At 42.4% G+C, this 22,497-nt stretch overlaps 1 protein-coding gene across 3 annotated transcripts in view; it reads left to right on the top strand.

Moving 5' to 3' along the window:
• Nucleotides 1–22,497, top strand: part of appl2 (adaptor protein, phosphotyrosine interaction, PH domain and leucine zipper containing 2) — a 199,799-nt gene that overhangs the window by 73,123 nt on the left and 104,179 nt on the right. For all 3 annotated transcript variants that reach the window (XM_068058746.1, XM_068058745.1, XM_068058747.1), the window contains 2 exons: nt 3,050–3,108; nt 14,973–15,119. In XM_068058746.1, the coding sequence (XP_067914847.1) occupies nt 3,050–3,108; nt 14,973–15,119 (206 nt within the window). The remainder of the gene's footprint in view (nt 1–3,049; nt 3,109–14,972; nt 15,120–22,497) is intronic.

Genomic DNA, 22,497 nt, shown 5'->3' with positions numbered 1-22,497 from the left:
CATATGTTTTGTAAAATTTTAGGTTGCAGCGACACTACACAATAACTAATGCTGAGAAAAGCTGCCAATATTTTTAGTTATTTTGGTAGCTCTCAGAGCATAACTTAACCTCATTTGCCACTGGTTTTGTATAAAATGCTTTCTCTGGTGAAGGTGAATCCAGTTTTCAGTGTTTGCAGCTTAACTGTACAAAAAGTACAATGTAAAAACAAGCCAACTTGCATTTATTTATTGTCTTTCATGTCGACATAACCTCCCAAAGTGCTTCACAGCATATTTACTTTTGGAATGAAGCCACTTTTGAAATGTAAGCAGCCAGTTAGCACAGAGCTAGTTCTCACAACAGCAATGAGATACATTTGTTTTTTGTGGTATGAGCTGAGGAATAAATGTTATCCAAGACAAGAGGTGAATTCCCTGCTCCTCTTCAAATAGATCCACGAGATCTTGCGTTGTCACCTGAGAGAGAAGACAGGGCCTTAGTTTAACAACTCATCCAAAAGTTAGCATCTCCGACAGTGCAGCACTCCCTCGATTGTGCGCAGGAGTGTCAACCCAGATTATGGGCTCAGGTCTCTGCCGTGGGGCTGGACCCCACAACCTTCTAACTCCGATGCGCAAGGATTAGAATTAAGCCCAGCTGACTGTTTAAAGGCACAAACACTGGACATGTCTGAATAACAACAGTTATAAATAAATATAGGTATTTGGTAATGTCACAATTGGAAGTTGCTTTTCATGTTTTGGTCGCTGCAGTTGCATTTTGAAGGACGAAGTGCTAAAATTTGTATTTGTTGCTTTCTGGGGTAATCAAAAAATACTATGTTTTGAGCATGAAATAAATGACGGTAGCCAGAAGTAGCCATTTTGGAAAGGTCATTGAAGAATAACTCAAAAATATATAAGGTTCACACCTTTTCATCTTTCTATATTTATAGGAAGGATGTGATTGCAGGGGTGCAGAGGCAATTCACCAGGATGTTGCCTGGGATGGAACATTTAAGCTATGAAGAGAGATTGGATAGGCTTGGGTTGTTTTCGCTGGAGCAGAGAAGACTGAGGGGTGACCTGATCGAGGTGTACAAGATTATGAGGGGCATGGACAGGGTGGATAGGGAGCAGCTGTTCCCCTTAGTTGAAGGGTCAGTTACGAGGGGACACAAGTTTAAGGTGAGGGGCGGGATTTGAGGAAGAACTTTTTTACGCAGAGGGTGATGACAGTCTAGAATGCACTGCCTGGGAGGGTGGTAGAGGCGGGTTGCCTCACATCCTTTAAAAAGTACCTGAATGAGCACTTGGCAGGTCATAACATTCAAGGCTATGGGACAAGTGCTGGCAAATGGGATTAGGTAGACAGGTCAGGTGTCTTTAATGCATCGGTGCAGATTCGATGGGCCAAAGGGCCTCTTCGCTGTATTATTCTGTGATTTGAAAAGCCCTGAACTGAACTAGTGTATAAAAGTTTGAATCATTACCCGATAGTTGGCAGTTGTGCCTTTTGTCTAGGCCCCATGCTCTGGAATTTCTCCTGCCCCAAACACCTCTGCCTCTCCTCCTTTAAGACCCTCCTTAAAACCCATCTCTTAGATCAAGATTTTGGTCACCCTGTCCAATATCACATTTGCCTGAGCATCCTTTTTTATGGTATCTCTAACTTATTTGTTTTTCTTTATATTCATTTGTGGGATGTGGGTGTCACTGGCTAAGTCAGCATTTATTGCCCATCCCTAATTGGCCTTGATCTGAGTGGCTTGCTAGGCCATTTCAGAGAGCATTTAAGAGTCAACCACATTGTTCTGTGTCTGGAGTCACATGTAGGCCAGACCAGGTAAGTACGACAGATTTCCTTCCCTAAAGGACATTAGTGAACCAGATGGGTTTTTACAACAATCGACAATGGTCATCATTAGACCAGCTTTTTATTTTAATTCCCAGATTAATTGAATTCAGATTTTACCATCTGCCGTGGTGGGATTCGAACCCATATCCCTTGAGCAGTAGCCTGGGTCTCTGAGTTACTAGTCCACAAGTTGGCTGCCTACATAACAACAATGACTACATATCAAAAAGTGCTTTATTGGCCTTGGAAGTTCCTGAGGCTGTAAAAGCCGCTATTTAAATGCAGATCCTCCCTTCCACATGTTTTTTCGATGTTAAAGGCGCTATATGAATGCAAATTTTGTTAATCCTCTGACTAATGCAAATTGTGACCATTTGGACAACTCTTAAGGTGAGGGGTCTGACTGAATTTCTCTTCTGGGTAATATTTCTTTATTTCGATTCCAAAGTGAGTCAGATTGTCAATTAGTAGATCCAAGAGATTTTGCTATTAGCTCTGAATGTCATTGGTTTTCACATCCCAAGAGTGAAGAACAAAAAAAATCAAGGATCAAGTTACTGTCAGAGGAAGTATTTATGTGCAGTTGTTCCAGGGTGAGGGTAGCAGAAATTAATTTCAGTGGTTCCTCCAGAGAACACAAAGTATTTATATTATGCTCAAGGAGCTGAGCCATCCTGTTCAAAACACGTCACTCAATAGGTCCTCTGAGCACCATGCTCACTTCCTGTCATTGGTACCAGTTCATTCAATCGGTTTTCACTCTAACCTCACAAAATTTTTGCAGAATACGGAAGAATGGCTGCAGTGAGTATTCTGTAACCTGAGAAAACCTGGACATGGTAACATTGACCAATGAAAGGCAAATTACCACAAATGCTGGAAATCTAAAATATAAGCAGAAAATGGTGAAAACAGCCAGCAAGTCAGTCAGCATCTGTGGAGAGAACAGGCTGTCAGCAATGTAGATTTGGGTTCTGAAGCCAAACATTGACTCTGAAACTTTCTGCTCTCAGATGTTGACTGACCTGTTGTTTGTTTCCAGCTTCATCTGTGTTTGCTACTGTAATGTTTAAGCAGTTTTTTGTATAAGAATTCAAAATAAATGTTACTGATTATTAATTGGGTGAAACCTGAATATTCTATCCTGACAGTTTTGTTTTTTCAATAATTCAGTGCCTGAAATAAATAGCTGTTATCTATTTTCTGTAGAACATGATACAGCAATGGCAAAATACAGCAAGCTACCCAAGAGAAGACAAAATGAAAAGGTACTGAATGCTTTACACACCACGGGGGTGAAATTCGACTTGGGAGGAGAAGTTAATGGGGTAGGATTGCGTGATCTGCATGTTGTATTGCAATCAATGGAGCTGAATATCAGGCAGGGGGTATAACTAGTAGTCCATACTATACCATCCGAATTGTGTTATTGCTCAAGGCCAGTTTTACCCCCTCAACTTTACATACATCTTCATACAGATGTTATACATCTTGATGGATTGTTTTAATGGTCTTGAGCCTGTCATCTGCATTGCCACTTTTTTCTCCCCCTTTTTTCTTCTTTTCTCTTTATTCCTCCTGGATCCCCCTCTCCTATCGTTATGCCTCCTTTTATTTCTCCTCTGGTACTCTGCCCTCCCAAATCCTCACTCCAACCCATTATCACTCCTCAACCTTCCTACTCTCCTGTCACTGTCCTAGGCTTAACTCGCTCTTAGATAAGCCTGCAGCTTCCCTCTGTGCCCCTCTCGGCATCATTCCAAAGGGTCTTTCAAGGCTCTCATCACTGCCTCCTTACAGCCAGCAACCCAAGCTGCCTCATCCTACTCTTGCCAACCTTCCCGCCCAGCTTGCATGCTGGAGCCTAAGCTTTGCTACTTCCTTGCCGTCCCACTCAGCCCTTCCACTGCTGACCCTGTGGACTCTTGCAGCAGATCAGCTCTCACCACCCCTCTCTGCATCTCCCTCCAGAATGCCTGTTCACTTGCAAATGAGGCTGTTTCCCTTCATGAACTTATTTTGGATGATTGCATCGACATCATGACCTTGACGGAAACCTGGTGGAGGAGTGATGACACCTTTCCCTTTAATGAAGCCTCCCAGCCTGGTTATATCTTCCACCGTTTGCCCCGTCAAGACCATTGTGGTGGCGGTTTTGGTCTTATCACCAGATCACAACTTGACCTGACTCCACACTCCTCTGGCACTTTCTGCTCCTTTGAGCATCTTACCTTGTTCCATCCCCTCGCCTCACATTCAAAATCATCATTCTCTATCGCCCTTCCAAGTATGATCATTTTCTCACCAAGCTTTCTTCATTGCTTTCCTCCCTCAGCACCGAACAACAACTCATCCTGGGTGGTTTCATCCTCCATCTTAGCTCATCATGCTCTCTCTCCTCTGAGCTCACTGCCCTCTTATCCTCCCTAAATGTAAACTCCCAAACCCATATTCATGGATACCCCCTTGACCTTGCCATCACACGTGATCTTGCTTGTCCCATTGTATCAATCACAGATAAAGCCATCTCTGGTCACTTCCTTCTATCCTTCCATCTCTTCACCCACATCCCCCTACTTCCTTTTATATCCAACCCTGGAAAAAACTATCCCCCAATTCATTTACAATTGCACTTTCAAAATCCCAGCTGTCTAGCCTTTGGCACCCATTGACCACAATATTTCTATAGCCATTGATTTGCTCAACAACAGCACCACCACCATTGACATCCTAGTCTCTAATAAAACCATTACTCTATCTCCGCTGCTTTAAGTCCAAGGGATGCAGACTTGAAAGGATATGGAAGACAACTGGTTTGGCTATTCGCTGCTAGATCTGGCTGGATCATATAAAGTGCTGTCGGGTCCTGCTGCCATCTGCTAAATCTGCTCACTATTCTAGGATCATCCTGGACTGCAAGGATAACCCAACTTCTTTTCTCTGTTGCAAAACGTCGTCTTAAACCCCTCTACCCTGTCTTCTCCACACTCAACTCCAACAATAAGTACGAAGAGCTCATGGACTTCTCTGTCACAAGATCAGGACCATTCGATCGGCTTCCTCTGCTGCTTTCCTCCCTTCCATTACCCCACCAGGCCAAACTTTCTTGAAAGATCCCCCCGCCTTAACCTGAACTCATATTGTTCTCTAGTTTCTCTCCTATCTCCCCTCATGCCCTCGCTGACCTCATCTTGTCCATGAGACTCACTGTTGCTTCTTCAATGTTATTCCCACTAAACTGCTCAACAACTAATTTCCACCCTGGTACCCATGTTAGTCGATAATGTTAATGGTTCTTTCTCTTCAGGTGTCCCTTTCTCCTTTAAATGTGCTGTCATCACCTGCTTCTCAAAAATAAAACCTTGACCCCACAGTCCTTGCAAACTACCATCTCACCTCCAACCTCCCTTTCCTTTCCAAAGTTCTTGAACATGTCACCTCCCAAATCCATGCCTATCTTTCCCAAAGCTCCAAGTTTGAATCCCTCCAATCACGCTTTCATCCCTGCCAAAGTACCGAAATGGCTCTTAGCAAAGTCACAAATGACATCCTATGTGACTGTGACAAAGATAAACTTTCCCTCCTTGTCCTTCTCGACCTGTCCACAAGTCAACCACACCATCCTCCTCCAATGTCTTCACTGCCGTCCAAATGGTTGTGACTGCTCTCACCTGGTTTCATTCTTATCTGTTGAATTGTAACCATTGTGTCACTTGCAATGGCTTCTTGCTCTCGCACAGTTAGCTCTGGTGCCCCCAAGGATCTATGCTTGGCCCCCCCTCCTATTTCTCATCTACATGCTGTCCCTCAGTGACATCATCCGAAAGCTCAGTATTAGTTTTCATGACTGCTGCCAATTCTCAGCTCTACCTCATCAACACTTCTCTTGACTCCTCCACTTTTGCTAAATTATCAGACGGCTTATCCGACATCCAGTACTGGATAAGCATAACTTTCTTCCAATTAAATATTGGGAAGATTGAAGCCATTTTTTTTGGTCCTGGCTGCAAACTCCATTCCCTAGCTACTGACTCCATCCCTCTCCTTAGCAGCAGTCTGAGACTAAACCAGCCTGTTTGCAACTTTGGTGTCATATTTGACCCCAAGAAGCTTCTGAAAACTTATTCATGCAGTCACTAAAACCACCTATTTCCACCTCTGTAAAATCGCCCGACTTCAGTCCCTGTCTCCGCTGATCTGCTGAAACCCTCATTTATGCCTTGTTACCTTGAGATTTGACTATTCCAACCGTTTGTCAATTTCTCCAGACTGTCCAACTTAATCAGTAAAGTAACAACCACGTCATCTTAAAAACAAAATTTCAGTCAACCACATGTAATTCTTTCAGTTATTAATAAATGAACGCACTCCTGGCTGGTCTCCCACATTCTACCCATAAACTTGAGGTCATCCAAAATTCTGTCCATGTCTTAACGTGCCCCACAAGCCCCATTCCCCTATCACCCCTGTCCTCGCTGACCTACATTGGCTCCCGGTCAAGCAACGTCTTGATCTAAAAATTCTCATTCTTGTTTTCAAATCCCTCCCATGGCCTCACCCCTCCCTATCTCTGTAATCTCCTATAGCGCCACAACCCTCTGAGATATCTGCACTTATCTAATGCTGATCTCTTGCGCATCCTTGATTTCAATCATTCCAGTATATTGGTGGCTGCAGCTTCAGTTGCCTTGACTCTAGGCTCTGGAATTCCCTCCTACATCTCTCTGCTTCTCTCCCCCGCTTTCCTCCTTTAAGACACTCATTAAAACCTACCTCCTTCACCAATCTGACCTAATATCTCCTTACGTGGCTCAGTGTCACATTTTATTTTATCAGGCTCCTGTGAAGAGCCTTGGGGCATTTTATTACATTAAAGGCACTATATAAATGCAATTTATTGTTGTAAAATTAGGGGAAAACTGTTTCCACTTCTTTTTTAGTCAGTAACGAGAAGGCATAAATTTTAAGATCATTATCTAAAGAAAGATGAAAAAGGGTTGCAGTTAATTTTATGCAGTGGGTTTGTAAGACGTGGAATGTCCCACGAGAAAAAACAGTGGGGAAAATCCACAACAGCTTTTAAAAGGGAAGTGGAAAAATAAGTTTAAAAGATTATGGAAAGGCTAAAGGGGCGGCTCTATCAGTGAGATGGTGTAATGGGCTGAGTGGATTCCTGTGCTGCTGAGTTTTGATTCCAAAATTTTTACTTTAACTCAACAGCAGAAATGTGCACTTTTCTGCATGTTTTCCCTTCTCTTCAAAAAAAAATTCCAAGAATATTAAAATTTTTCCTGAGCGCACACATCTAGAGTGCTCAAGTAAACAAAATGGTTGGGGGCTTGAGCAGAACGACTGTGGAAGTGGGTGCTGTGGGACTGCAGATATATTGAGGACAAGCTGTGGACTGCAATGTGAAATATCTTTTCAACTGAAAATGGTTTTGTGAATGTAAAGAACAGACTTCATTTATTAATAACTGAAAGAATTTTAGATGTGGTTGACTGTTTATTTTTAATATGCTGTTACTTTACTGAATAAATTGGACAGTCTGGAGAAATTGACGAACGGTGTCTGTCTTTTAGAGAGTATAAGACTGCAGCTTCCTCTTCCTCTAGTTCTGAAGAAGGGTCACTGACCTGAAACGTTAACTCTGCTTCTCTCTCCACAGATGCTGCCAGACCTGCTGAGTATTTCCAGCATTTCTTGTTTTTATTGCAGCTTCCTCTTCCTGTGCTGCTTTCTGTAAAGCCCCTGTATTCCGTTCTTTTATCAGCACCATTCACGTCCCAGCTTTTTGCACAAGCAAGAAGAACATTTCTTAATAATGGTGCTGATTTTTGAGCTGTTGAGTAGAGAGTGTGAAAGTGAGTCTGGGGAGTGAATAACAGAAAACAAGGAGGTGGCAGATGAATTGAACAGGTATTTTTCATCGATCTTCACTATAGAGGATACAAGTAACATCCCAAAAATAGCTGTAAATCAGGACCGAGAAGGGAGGGAGGAACTCAAGAAAATTACAATCACCAGGGGAAGTGATACTGAGCAAATTGTTGGAGCTGCGGGCTGACATATCCCCGGGTCCTGATGGACTTCATCCTAGGGTCTTAAAAGAAGTAGCTAGTGAGATAGTCGATGCGTTGGTTTTAATTTTCCAGATTTCCCTAGATTCAGGGAAGTTTCCATTAGATTGGAAAATAGCGAATATAACTCCTTTACTCAAAAAAGGAGGGAGACAGAAAGCAGGAAACTGCAGGCCAGTTAGCCTAACATCTGTCATAGGGAAGATGTTATAACAGGGCACTTAGAAAAATTCAAGGTGATTAGGCAAAGTCAACATGGTTTTGTGAAGGGAAATCATGTTTAATTTATTGGAGTTCTTTGAAGAAGTAACATGCTGTGGATAAAGGAGAACTGGTGGATGTACTGTATTCAGATTTCAAGAAGGTATTTGATAAGGTGCCACATCAAAGGTTATTATGGAAAATAAAAGCTCATGGTGTAGAGGGTAATATATTGGCATGGATAGAAGATTGGCTGACTAGCTGGAAACATAGAGGAGGCATAAATAGGTCATTTTCTCGTTGGCAGGATGTAACGAGTGGTGTGCCGCAGGGATCAGTGCCGGGGCCTCAACTTTTTACAATTTATATAAATGACTTGAATGAAGGGACTGCAAGTATGGTTGTTAAATTCGCTGATGACACAAAGATAGGTAGGAAAGTAAGTGGTGAAGAGATGGTGCAGGAGGGAGGACTTTAGTTTCCTGGATCACTGGGTCTGTTTCTGGTGAAGGTGAGACCTGTCCAAGTTGGACGGGTTGCACCTGAACCGGAACGGGACCAACATCCTTGCTGGGAAGTTTGCTAGTGCTGTTGGGGGTGATTTAAACTAATTTGGCAGGGGGTTGGGATACAGAGTGGAGGTACAGTAGGGGGTGATGCACAGTCAAATATAGAAGAGAAACTAAGTCAGTCTGGAAGGCAGAGCAAATATGGACCTATTAAGGCACAAGCAAATAATGTAAGGCTGGATTGCATCTATTTTAATGCAAGGAGTCATACTAGTAAGGCAGATGAATTGAGGGCATTGATTTAACAGATGAGAATATAATATTGTTATCACAGAGACATGGTTGAGGGAAGGGCAGGACTGGCGATTCAATATTCCAGGATATAGAATCTTCAGGCGTGACAAGGGAGGGTGTAAAGAGGAGGTGGCATTGCTCTGTTGATCAAGGAGTCAATTACTGCAGTAAGGAGGGATGTTATCTTAGAAGGTTCCTCAAATGAGGCCTTATGGGTAGAAGTTGAAAACAAAAAGGGGACAATCAATTTGCTGGGAGTGTACTACAGGCCTCCAAACAGTCGGAGAGATAGAGGAGCAGAAATGTAGGCAAATCTCAGAGATGTAAAAATAATAGGGTAATAATAGTGGGGGATTTCAACATCCCCAATATCAACTGGGATAGTCTTAGTGCAAAAGGCTTAAAGGGGGTGGAATTCTTAAAGTGCAAACAGGAGAGCTTTTTGAGCTAGTACGTAGAAAGTCCTAGAGAAGGGGCAGTACTGGACTTAATCCTAGGGAATGAAGCCGGACAAGTAGTAGAAGTGTCAATGGGAGAGCATTTTGGGGATAGTGACCATAACTCTAAGATTTAAAATAGTTATGGAAAAGGACAACGAGGGACCAGAAATAAAGGTACTGAATTGGAGCAAGGTCAATTTCAATACGATAAAACAGGATCTGGCCAAAGTGGACTGGGAGCAGCTACTTGTAGGAAAGTCTACATCAGACCAGTGGGAGTTATTCAAAAAGGAAATAGTGAGAGTTCAGAGCCAACATGTTCCCATAAAAGTGAAGGGTAGGACTAAGAAGTCTAGGGAACCCTGGATGTCAAGGGATATAGAGGATCGGATAAGGGGAAAAAAAGGAGGCTTATGGCAGATTCAAAGCGCTGAAAACAGCGGAGGCCCTAGAGGAGTATAGAAAGTGTAGAGGGATACTTAAAGAAGTAATTAGGAGGGCGAAGAGGAGACATGAAAAAACACTGGCGGGCAAGATAAAGGAAAATCCTACGGCGTTTTATAAGTATATTAAGGGCAAGAGGATAACCAGGGAAAGAGCGGGGCCCATTAGGGACCAAAGTGGCAATTTGTGTGTGGAGCCGGAGGACATAGGTGAGGTTTTAAATGATTACTTTTCATCTGTGTTCACCATGGAGAAGGACGATGTAGGTGTAGAGATCAGGGAGGGGGGGGTAGTGATATAATTGAACATATTAGCATTGAAAGGGAGGAAGTATTAACTGTTTTAGTGGGCTTAAAAGTGGATAAATACCCAGGCCCAGATGAGATGTATTCCAGGCTGTTATGTGAGGCAAGGGAGGAGATAGGGGCTCTGACACAAATTTTCAAATCCTCTCTGGCCACAGGAGAGGTACCAGAGGACTGGAGGACAGCAAGTATGGTACCATTATTCAAGAAGGGTAGTAGGGATAAACCAGGTAATTACAGGCTGGTGAGTCTAGCATCAGTGGTAGGGAAACTGTTGGAAAAAATTCTGAGGGACAGGATTAATCTCCACTTGGAGAGGCAGGGATTAATTGGGGATAGTCAGCATGGCTTTGTCAGAGGGAAATCGTGTCTAACAAACTTGACTGAATTTTTTGAGTAGGTGACCAGATGTGTAGGTGAGGGTAAAGCAGTTGATGTAGTCTACATGGACTTCAGTAAGGCTTTTGATAAGGTCCCGCATGGGGAATTGGTTAAGAAGGCAAGAGCCCAGGGATCCAGGACAATTTGGCAAATTGGATCCAAAATTGGCTTAGTGGCAGGAGGCAGAGGGTGATGGTCGAGGGTTGGTGGTGTTGTCAATAGTGAAGAGGAAAGCCTTAGATTAGAAGACGATATAGATGGGCTGGTAAATGGACTGGAGCAGTGGCAAATGGAATTTAATCCTGAGAAGTGTGAGGTGATGCATTTTGGGAGGACTAACAAGGCAACGGAATATACAATGGGTGGTAGGACCCGAGGGATTACAGAGGGTCAGAGGGACCTTGGTGTACTTGTCCAAAGATCACTGAAGGCAGCAGCACAGGTAGATAAGGTGGTTAGAAAGGCATATGGGATACTTGCCTTTATTAACCGAGGCATAAAATATAAGAGCAGGGAGGTTATGATGGAGCTGTATAAAATGCTAGTTAGGCCACAGCTGGAGTACTATGTACAGTTATGGCCACCGCACTATAGGAAGGATGTGATTGCACTGGAAAGGGTGCAGAGGCGATGCATCAGGATGTTGCCTGGGCTGGAGCATTTCAGCTCTGATGAGAGACTGGAAAGGCTAGGCTTGTTTTCCTTAGAGCAGAGAAGACTGAGGGGGGATCTGATTGAGGCTTCCAAAATTGTGAGGGGCATTGATAGGATAGATAGGAAGAAACTTTTTCCCTTAGCGGAGGGGTCAGTAACCAGGGGTCATAGATTTACGGTAAGGGGCAGGAGGTTTGGAGGGGATTTGAGGAAAAGTGTTTTTACCCAGAGGGTGATTGGAATCTGCAACGCACTGCCTGAAGGAGTGGTAGAGGCAGGAACCCTCACAACATTTAAGAAGTATGTAGATGAGCACTTGAAACACCATAGCATACAAGGCTACGGGCCAAGTGCTGGAAAATTGGATTAGAATAGATAGGTGCTTGATGGCTGGCACAGACATGATGGGCCAAAAGGCCTGTTTCTGTGCTGCATAACTCTATGACATAAGGAGGCTATAAAGGGATAGAGATAGGTTAAGTGAGTGGGAAAATATCTGGCAAATGGAGTATAATGTAGGAAAATGTGAAATTGCCCTTTTTGGCAGGAAGATTCAAAAAGCAGCATATCTAAATAATGAGAGATTGCAGAGCTCTGAGATCCAGCAGGATCTGGGTGTCCTAGTGCATGAATCGCAAAAGGTTAGTCTGCAGGTACAGCACGCAATTAGGAAAGCTAATAGAATGTTATTGTTTATTCCGAGGGGAATTAAACACAAAAGTAGGGAGGTGATGCTTCAGTTGTACAGGGCATTGGTGAGACCACATCTGGTGTACTGTGTACAGTAATGGTCTCCTTATTTAAGGAAAGATATAAATGCGTTGGAAGCAGTTCAGAGAAGGTTTACTGGACTAATACCTGGAATGGGTGGGTTGTCTTCTGAGGAAAGGTTGGACAGCTGGAGTTTAGAAGAGTAGGAGGTGACTTGATTGAAACATAAGATCCTGAGGGTTTTGACAGAGTGGATGTGGAAAGGATGTTTCCTGTTGTGGGAGAATCTCGAATTGGGGGGGGGTCACTGTTTTAAAACTTAGAGGTCGTCCATTTAAGATAGAGGTGAGAAATTCTTTCCTCTGAGGGTCGTCAGTCTTTGGAACTCTCGTCCTCAAAAGGCGATGGAAGCAGAGTCTTTGAATATTTTTAAGGCAGAGGTAGATAGATTCTTGATGAGCAAGGGTTGAAAGGTTATTGGGGGTAGGCGAGAATGTGGAGTTGAGGTTGCAATCAGATCAGCCATGATCTTGTTGAATGGCGGAGCAGACTCGAGGGGCCAAGTGGCCTGCTCCTGCTCCTAATTTGTATGTACATATGTTTCGAGCCTGCTGCGTGGCTCCATTGATTAAGTCAGTGAGGGGCTGACCAGGAAGGCCACAGGCACAATCCCAGACCTGGGCCTGGTTTGGCTGATATCACAGGGTAGATGTGGGGCTAGTTTTCACCTCTTTTACCACACACATTGGGTCATAATTTGCTGTGGCAAAAAAAGAACAAAGAACAGTACAGCACAGGAACAGGCCATTCGGCCCTCCAAGCATACGCCGATCTTGATGCCTGTCTAAACTAAAACCTTCTGCACCTCCGGGGTGCATATCCCTCTATTCCCATCCTATTCATGTATTTGTCAAGATGCCTTTTAAACGTCGCTATCGTACCTGCTTCCACCACCTCCCCCGGCAGCAAGTTCCAGGCACTCACCACCCTCTGTGTAAAAAAAAACTTGCCTCGCACATCCCCTCTAAACTTTTCCCCTTGCACCTTAAAACCTATGTGCCCCCTAGTAACTGACTCTTCCACCCTGGGAAAAAGCTTCTGACTATCCACTCTGTCCATGCCGCTCATAACTTTGTAAACCTCTATCATGTCGCCCCTCCACCTCCATCGTTCCAATGAGAACAATCCGAGTTTATCCAACCTCTCCTCATAGCTAATCCCCTCCAGACCAGGCAACATCCTGGTAAACCTCTTCTGTACCCTCTCCAAAGCCTCCACGTCCTTCTGGTAGTGTGGCGACCAGAATTGTACGCAATATTCCAAGTGTGGCCTAACTAAGGTTCTGTCCAGCTGTATCTTAATATCTGCCATTTGTTCGGATTTTAAATTTCTTGCATGGCAAGTTGCTGAAAGTACAAGCTTGAAGTGGGGCATCTGGAGCCTGAATGAACAGGGCAAGCACCCAATGAAATTTAAGGTTTGGGATATCACCAGCACATTGACTGAGAAGGAGGGTGAATTTGTTTCGTTCGTTGGAGTCATCTTCCCAGATGGTTGACTGCCATGGACCTTCACCTCTGTCTGTCCTGTCCTGTCTGTCCGCCTAGGTCAGCAGTATCCAGTCCATTATATCCATCATCCATTTTCTCCTCTGCTTCCCTCTCATGTTTTCTGTTGATCTTTCCTTCCAATAATTGTCTCTGTCTACCTTCTGCTGTAATAATGGGACCGAAATATTGTATCTTTCTCTCTTTAATATTATGCACTAATTTCCTCTCTTCAGCTATTTCCAGCACTTCCTCATTAGTCTTTCTGTATAGGATATGCGGAACATTCTCCTATAAGTCCACATCTCGAATGCGTTCAGATTATCAATAGTCTCTTTATTTGTTGTCCATATCTCCAAGGTGTATAACGTAGATGACAAAATGTTACACCTCAGCATTCTTTTCCTAAGATTCAAGTTCAGCTTCTTTGATGTTAACACGTCCTTCATTCTGACAAAACCGGCCTTGGCTATCTCAATTCTCCTTCAAATCTCAAATCCTGCAAAGGAGGGTGAATTCGAGCAGTTGAATTCAATGCCATATCAGGTACAGAAAGAAACCAAGAGGGCAAGAAAGATTGGATTGAGAGAGCAAGAAAAAAAGTCAGACGTAAAAAGTAAAATTAAAAATGTTACCTTTTTAAAACCTCTCAATAGTTAAAAGCTGAGGGATGAGGCTGAACAATTATGATAGTTAATTTTCAGTGCAGACAAGTTGACTGGCAGTAATTAACATTCAGTATGTTGTTAAAAAGACATACTACTTGTGGTGAGTTTACTGCTTATCTCCTTTGTAACTACAGCTACTTCATGCCACTCAATGAATTTCAGTGGTAAGCAAGACAGTGAGGTGCAGTTTTTGTGAAGTTAACAGCAGAGTGGCACATCCAGGACAACATCTGGCACTTGTTTGAAGCTGCTATACTCTGTGCAGAAATAATAACAGGCACCATCAGCTTCACTGTTACTTTGACAGCAAATTATGACCCATGGAAATTTAGTAAACTGCCTCTATATTCACAAAGCCAATATTTTTACAGAAAAATTGCTGCAATTTGAGAGGAGATCTGCCTTGATACTAACTACCCTGTCAGATAGCAGCTTGATGGGCTTGTGAAAGCTCCTTTTGTGTATGAAATCCCCATTAAAACTAACTAAAGCCTAGCTACTTTACTATATTAAATTATATTAAACAGAACTTAACCTCTAGTAGCTGTTAGTTCATACAGTCAGTTCATTGTTTTCTGTATATAAGTATGTCCAATTTAAAAATTTCCAAAGTATTCACAAATATTTTAAGTTTGTATTTAGATTAAGTTACTTTGCTATGTTTTCTCTTGCAACCTACTGACTAAAGTTTATATGGTGGTAGATAACTTGGTGACATTACATAAAGGCAGAATGTCATTAAAGGACAGACATATCATTCCTCCACTTATCCTGGCAAACCAACAGTATCTTCAACTTAATTTAAAGATCAGACTTGCACGGGAGGTAATTTGTTTTGCATGCAAGGAAACAGTTGTAAGGAAACTTAACTCGTTCACGTATTGTTTCTGTTTTTCAGTTGAAGGCGGAGGCAGTAGCAGAAGTAGCTACTGCGAGGAAAAGACAGCATCAGTCTTCCTTACAGTACTTTTGTGCCTTAAATGCACTACAGTATAGGAAGAGGGTGGCAATGCTGGATCCATTGCTTGGCTTTACACAGGGTCAGGTTAGTGAATCTGTTGGCTCAACATATAGAATACCAACATAACAACATGTAGATTCCTACCCATATTGGGCAGGAATCAATAATCAAAGACAGACCTTGCATACAGTTTGGATGTTACAGAACTGAATTCTGATTTGAACTTTAAATTTTGAATTTTGTGTTTTCTGGAGCTAATATCAAATAATCAGAGGCCCTGAAGTATTTGGCCTCACTCTATGTTGAGATGTAGAGTATCAGAGTTTACTACCCAGGCTGTGATAAATCCACAGTATACTGCTTTGTGTTGATGAGGCATTCAAAATTCTCCTCTCCTGAGAACTTCAGAGGCAGGAAAATAATAAACTCGCGCATAGAGTCGATACGGCACAGAACGAGGCCATTCAGCCCATCAAGTCTCTGCCAGCTTTCTGTGGAGCGATCTAGTCCATTCCATTCCCCCACTCCAACCCCATAGCCCTGCATGTTCAGTTTCCTTTTGAAATCATTTATCATCTGTGCTTCCACTACTCTCATAGGCAGCAAATACCAGGTTATTACCACTCACTGCATTAATAAAACTCTTCCTCATATTCCCCCCTGCATCTCTTGCCCAAAACCTGAAATCTGTGTCCCCTAGTCCTTGTGCCATCAGCTAATGAGAACAGCTTTTCTTTGTCCGCCTTATCTAAACCTGCCATAATCTTGTACACCTCAGTCAAATCTCCCCTCAATCTCCTTTGCTCAAAGGAGAACAACCCCAGCTGTTCTAAGCTAATCTTGTAACTAAGATCCCACACCCCTGGAACCACTCTCGTACATCTCCTCTGCAGGACCCTCACATCCTTCGTAAAATGTGGTGACCAGAACTGAACACAATACTAACCTTAATTGTAATGTAACCAAAGCTTTTTCAAGATTCAGCAAACCTCCCTGCTTTTGTACTCAATACCTCAATTTATGAAGCCCAAGATTCCATATGCTTTACTTACTATGCTCTTAGTATGTCCTGCCACCTTCAAGGATCTGTGCACGTGGGCCCCCAGGTTCCTCTGCTACTGCACTGTCTTTAGAACTGTACCATTAAGTCTGTATTGTGTCTCTCTATCCCTGCTGCCAAAATGCATCATCTCACACTTCTCTGTATTAAATTCCATCTGCCATTTGTCTGCCCATTCTGCTCGCCTATCAATGTCCTCTGGAAGTTGATTGGCATCATCCTATAGTTCATGGGCTAAAGGGATCAAGGGATATGGGGAGAAAGCGGGAACAGGTTACTGCGTTTGGATGATCAGCCATGATCGTATTGAATGGTGGTACAGACTCGAAGGGCTGAATGGCCTACTGCAGCTATTTTTCTATGTTTCTATCCTCACTGTCAGACCTCCAAGTTTGGTTATATTGGCAGATTTTGAAATTTTATTCAATTCCAATATATCTAATTTTTAATATATTTTTTATATCAAAAAATCAGTGGTCCTAGCACTGACCTTGGGGAACACCATTTTCTATCATCCTCCATTCTGGAAAAGCAACCATTTACCATAACTCGCAGTCTTCTTTCCTTAAGCCAATTTTTTTATCCAAGCTGACACTGACCCTCCTATTCCATGAGCCTCAATTTTGTTAACCAGCCTTTTATGTGATACTTCGTCTAACGTTTTCTTAAAATCCATATAGACAACATATACCTCACTCTCTCCAACTTTCTCTGTTACTTCAAAAAAACTCAGTTCGGTCAAGCAAGAACTGCCTTTTACAAATCCATGCTGGCTCTCATTAATTAACTCTGACCTTTCCAAGTCCTGTTGATTCTTTTCCCAGATTATTGTTTCTAAAATCTTGTCTACCACTGATGTTAAACTGACCGGCCTGTAGTTACTAGGCATGTCCTTACATACTTTCTTGAATAAGGGTGTCACATTTGCCACAGTCCAATCCTCTCGCACCTCTTCGTTATGTAGGGAAGATTGGAAGATTATGGCAAGCCCTTCCACTATCTCCACTGTCACTTCCTTTCGCAACCTGGGATGCACGCTACCCGGATCAAGCAACGTATCCACTCTAAGCCTAGCCAGCCTTTGCAGTACATTCTGCCTATCAGTTTTCATCCCATCCCAATCTACCATTTCCACTTCTACTGATATTTTATCAGGATTCTCTTCCTTACTAAACGCTGATGCAAAGTACTTAAGTATTCTAACTTTGCATTGCCCCTCTAAGTATATGTCAAGCTCTTTGACCCCAATAGGCCTCTTAGTACCTGTTTATTTTTTGCATTTGGTAGAAGACTTTAAGGTTCCCCTTTGTTAACGGCCGTTCTATTCTTGTATTCTCTCTTTGCCAAGCTTATTTTCCTCTTCACTTTCCTTCTCAACTTACTGTATTTGGCCTGGTTCTTGCTTGAAGAATTCACCTGACATGCATCATACGCGCTTTTGTTTCATAATATTCCCCATCTCCCTTGTCATCGAAGGAGCCCTGGCTTTGTCTCCCCTACCTTTTGCCCTGTTGAATGTATCTAGCCATCCCATTAAAATCAGGCCTCTTCCAATTTAGAAGTTCTACTTTAGATACTTCCTTACTCTTCTCAAGAACACAAGAAATAGGAACATATGGCCCATTGAGCCTGCTCCGCCATGCAATGCAATCATGGCTGATCTTGGGCTTCAATTCCACTTTCCTACCCACTCCCCATATCCCTTCATTCCTTGCAAGACCAAAACTATCCATCCCAGCCTTAATTGTATTCAACGATGGACATCCACAACCCTCTGGGATAGAGAATTCCAAAGGTTCACAACCCTTTGTGTGTAGTAATTTCTCCTCATCTGTCCTGAATGATTGGCCCCTTATCCTGAAACTGTGCCCCCGCGTTCTAGATTCCCTGACCAGCTGAAACAATCTCTCAGTTTCTATCCTATCAAGCTCTTTCAGAATCTTGTATGTCTCAATTAGATTGCCTCTCTCTCTTCTAAACTCCAGAGAATATATGCCCAATTTACTCAGCCTCTCATCATAGAACAACCCCCTCATACCAGGGGCCAATTTAGTAAATCTTCACTGCAATGCCTCCAGTGCAAATATATCCTTTCTTAAACGTGGAGACCAAAACTGCACACAGTATTCCAGGTGTAGTCTCAACAAAACCCTGTACAATTTTCGTAAGATTTCTTTATTCCTGTACTTCAATCCCCTTGCAATAAAGGCCAACATGCCATTTGCCTTCCTAATAGCTTGCTGCACCTGCATGTTAACTTTCTGCGTTCCTTGTATGAGTACCCCCAAGTCTCTCTGAACATCAACACTTACTAATTTCACACCTTTTAAAAATATTCTGCTTTTCTATTTTTACGACCAAAGTGAACAACTTCACACTTCCCTACATTATACTCCATTTGCCATCTTGTTGCCCACTCACTTAACCTGTCTATATCTCTTTGCAGCCTCTCTACATCCTCCCTGCAGCTTACCTTTCCACCGAGCTTTGTATCATCAGCAAACTTAAATACATTAGTCTCTGTCTCTTCATCCGTCATTAATATAGAGTGTAAATCGCTGAGCCCCAGCATTGGTCCTTGCGGCCCCCCATTATTCACTGCCTGCCAACTTGAAAATGCCCCATTATGCCCGCTCTGTGCTTCCTATCTGTTAACCAATTCTCTATCCATGCTAATATATTACCCCAGCACCATGTGCCCTTATCTTGCCTATTAATCTTTTATGTGGCACCTTATCTAATGCCTTTTGGAAATCCAGGTATACTATATCTATGGTTCCCCTTTATTTACCCGACTAGTTACATCCTCAAAAAAACTCGATTTAATTTGTCAAACAGGATTTCCCTTTAGTAAAACCATGCTGACTTTGTCTAATCGTACAATGCTTTTCCAAATGCATTGTTAAGACTTCTTTAATAATAATTTCCAGCATCTTCCCAATGACTGATGTTTGACTAACTGCCCTGTTTTCTCGCTACCTCCTTTCTTGAAAAGCGGTGTGGCATTTGCCAACTTCCAATCTGATGGGACCATTCCTAATTCTAAGGAATCCTGGAAAATCCTAGTCAGCATATCCACTATCTCTGCAGCTATCTCTTTTACAACCCTCGGGTGTAGGCCATCTGGTCCTGGGGACTTGTCAGAATTTAGCCCCTCAAGTTTTACCAATACTTTTTCTCAGCTGATTTCAATTTCCTTAATTTCCTCACTCTTTTTAGCCCCCTGGTTACTGTCTATTTCTGGTATGGAACTTGTGTCTTCTCCTGTGAAGACAGACATAAAATATTTGTTCGATGTCTCTGCCATTTCCTCATTCCCCATGATGATTTCTTCTGTCTCCACCTCTAAGAGACCAACGTCTACTTTAGCTACTGTCTTCCTTTTTATGTACTTATAAAAGCTTTTACAATCTTTTTATATTGCTGGCTAGTTTACTGTCATATTCTATTTCTTTCCTTTTTATCAACTTTCTGGTGGCCCTTTGCTGGTTTCTTGAACACTCCCAATCCTCAGACTTGCTACTATTTTTTGCAACATTGTAAGCCTCTTCTTTTAACTGAGCCATGGATGGGTCTTTCTTGACGAGTTGTTGTTTTTAAACAGAATGTACTTTTTGTAAACCATTTGAAGTGTTTCTTTAAATGTTTCCCACTATTCATTTAGCACCAGACCTTCCAGTCTATTTACCCAATTAACCTTAGCCAGTTCTCCCTTCATACCTTTGTAATTGGCTTTGTTTAAGTTTAAGATCCTTGTTTGTGATTGAAATGTGTCACTTTCAAACTTAACATGAACTTCACTGGTATTGTAATCACTATTTCCCAATGGATCTTTTACTATGACATTGTTAACTAATCCTGTTTCATTACACCTTTACTAAACCTTAAGATACAATGATTGCTCTTACATAAGTGTTCCCCCAGAGCCACTTGGCCCACCTCATTTCCCAGATCCAGCAATGCCTCCTTCCTAGTTGGACTGAATATACTAGTCAAGGAAGTTCTCCTGAACACATTTCAGAAATTACTCCCCTCCTTACCCAAATATTGATTGAGATAATGTTAATTAAAGTCCTTCAGTATCACTTTATAGTTCTTGCACGTCTCTGTGTTTTCCCTGTGGTTTTGCTCCTCTATATGTGTCTCGCTATTTGGAAGGCAGTAGAATACCCCCAGTGTTGTGATCACCCCGTTTCTGCTTCTCAACTCTAACTAAATAGATTGGGTCCTTGCCTCTCGAGGACGTTCTCTCTTTCCAACACTATAGTGTCTTCCCTAATCAGTACTGCCACCCCACCTCCCTTTTCCCCTTCCATGTCTTTTCTGAACACTTTGTATCCCTGAATATTAAGCACATAGTCCTCCTGATTTTTAAGCCACATTTCTATTATTGCTACTACATCATTTTCCCATATGGCTCTTTATATTTGTAGCTCACCACCTTAATCATCACACTGTGTGTTTACATACATGCATTCTGTACCTGTCCTTATATTCCTCTTTGTCCTTCTTAGTCTGCTATTATCTAATATGATACTACTTCATTCTCCAGTACTATCCAACACTCTCATTCCTTTATGCACCTTGTTCCTCTTTTCTAGTTTTATATTCTGGTGCCCATGCTCCTGCCAATTTAGTTTAAACCCTCCCCCACCACTCAAATAAACCTCTCGCCTGGGCAATGGCCCCACTCCTGTTGAGATGCAACCCATCCCTTTTGAATATGTGCCTCTTGCCCCAGATCTGGTCCCAATGCTGCAAGAATCTGAACCCTCCTTCCTCCACCATGCCTTAAACCTCACATTGATCCTCCCTATCTTCCTATTTCTACTCTTGCTAGCACGTGACACTGGGAGTAATCCATCGATCCATAGGACCTTTGAAGTCCTACTTTTTAACTTTCTCCCTAGCTTCTGAAAGTCTGACCAATGGACCTCGATACCTGCCCTCTCAATGTTGTTGGTACAGATGTGTACCAGAACTTCTGGCTCACTCCCTTCCACCTGTCAAATATTTCGCACCTAGGCACCAAGGAGGCAGCACACCATGCGGGACTCACGATGAAGGTTATCGAAATGCTTATCTGTGCCCCGAACAGTGGAATCTCATACAACAACTGCATTTCTACTTTTTTAGTTGCCTCCTGTATAGTCCCTTGTCCATTGGTGCAATGATCTGGACTGCACTCCTTCAAGGTGTTGTCACTCCCAGCAGTCTCCAATGCGGAGTACTGGATTCACAGTGGCACACACCCCCGAGGACTCCTGCCCCATCCTAGTTCTTGGGGTGTCCAAGCACCTACTATCTTGAACTCTTGCTGCCTGTGGGGTGGCCACCTCCTTGAAAGTATGATCCCTGATACTCTGCAGAGCCCCACAAGATCGGAAATCCTGAGCTTGAGCTCAAGCAGCTGGAGACGCATCCTACATACATGTATTATAATCATAAGGATTATTAGAATTATAAATAAAAATTCATACCTTCAGATGCTGCATTGCAGTATAGATGCAGTACAGTAGCATTGTGCTTGGGTTACTGGACAAGTAATCCAGTGACATGAGTTGAAATCTCACCATGGCAGCTGGAAAATTTAAATTCAATTCTTCAAATAAATCAGGAATAATATGCTTTTATCAGTAATAGTGACCATGAAACTACTGAATTGTCAAAAAAAAATCCATCTTGTTCAGTAAGGTCCTTTAGGGAAGGAAATCTGCCTTCATTGCAAGGTCTAGCCTACATGTGATTCCAGACCCAAAGCAATGTGTTTGACTCTTAACTGCCTTCTGAAATGGCCTAGCAAGCCTCTCAGTCATGTTCAAGAAGGCAGCTCACCACCTGCTCGAGGGCAAACAGGGATGGACAATAAATGCTGGCCTTGCCAGCAATGCCCACATCCTCTGAATGAAGAAATAAAGGTGCCAGGATAATCTGTGCAATGATGTGCACGGTCTTACAACTAATTAAAAGTCTTTAAAACTGTTTGTATTTACCAATTTTTCAGAAAAGTTGACAATGTGGATACATTGGAAGAGCTCTCATTTTAAACATACTTCAGCTTAAATGATGTAAAATATATATTTCAGATGACTGACTAGTTAACTCTATAAATGACAATATTATATTTTACTGATTCACTGTGTAGCATTTCTCTCTCAATACAATTTAACCTTGAAGTAGCAAATGGCAAAACAGAGTCCTGTTTGTGAAAATTTCGAGGCATGTTCCAGAAAAATGCCCCCCCATGTGTAATACTGGCCACAATGGGGAGTATTCATTATACTTCACCCACACACAGCAGCGTTTATTGATAAAAACACTGCCTCCAGTAAGATTATATATAAAGATAATAATGACCACTGCTCACAGTGTCTTGTGTGAGCAGTGGCCTGTTATGTTCAA

This window comes from Heterodontus francisci, chromosome 27 (genome assembly GCF_036365525.1).
Source record: "Heterodontus francisci isolate sHetFra1 chromosome 27, sHetFra1.hap1, whole genome shotgun sequence".
Taxonomy (NCBI): domain Eukaryota; kingdom Metazoa; phylum Chordata; class Chondrichthyes; order Heterodontiformes; family Heterodontidae; genus Heterodontus; species Heterodontus francisci.
Note: the sequence above shows the minus strand (reverse complement) of the source record. Positions and strands in the feature narration are given on the sequence as shown.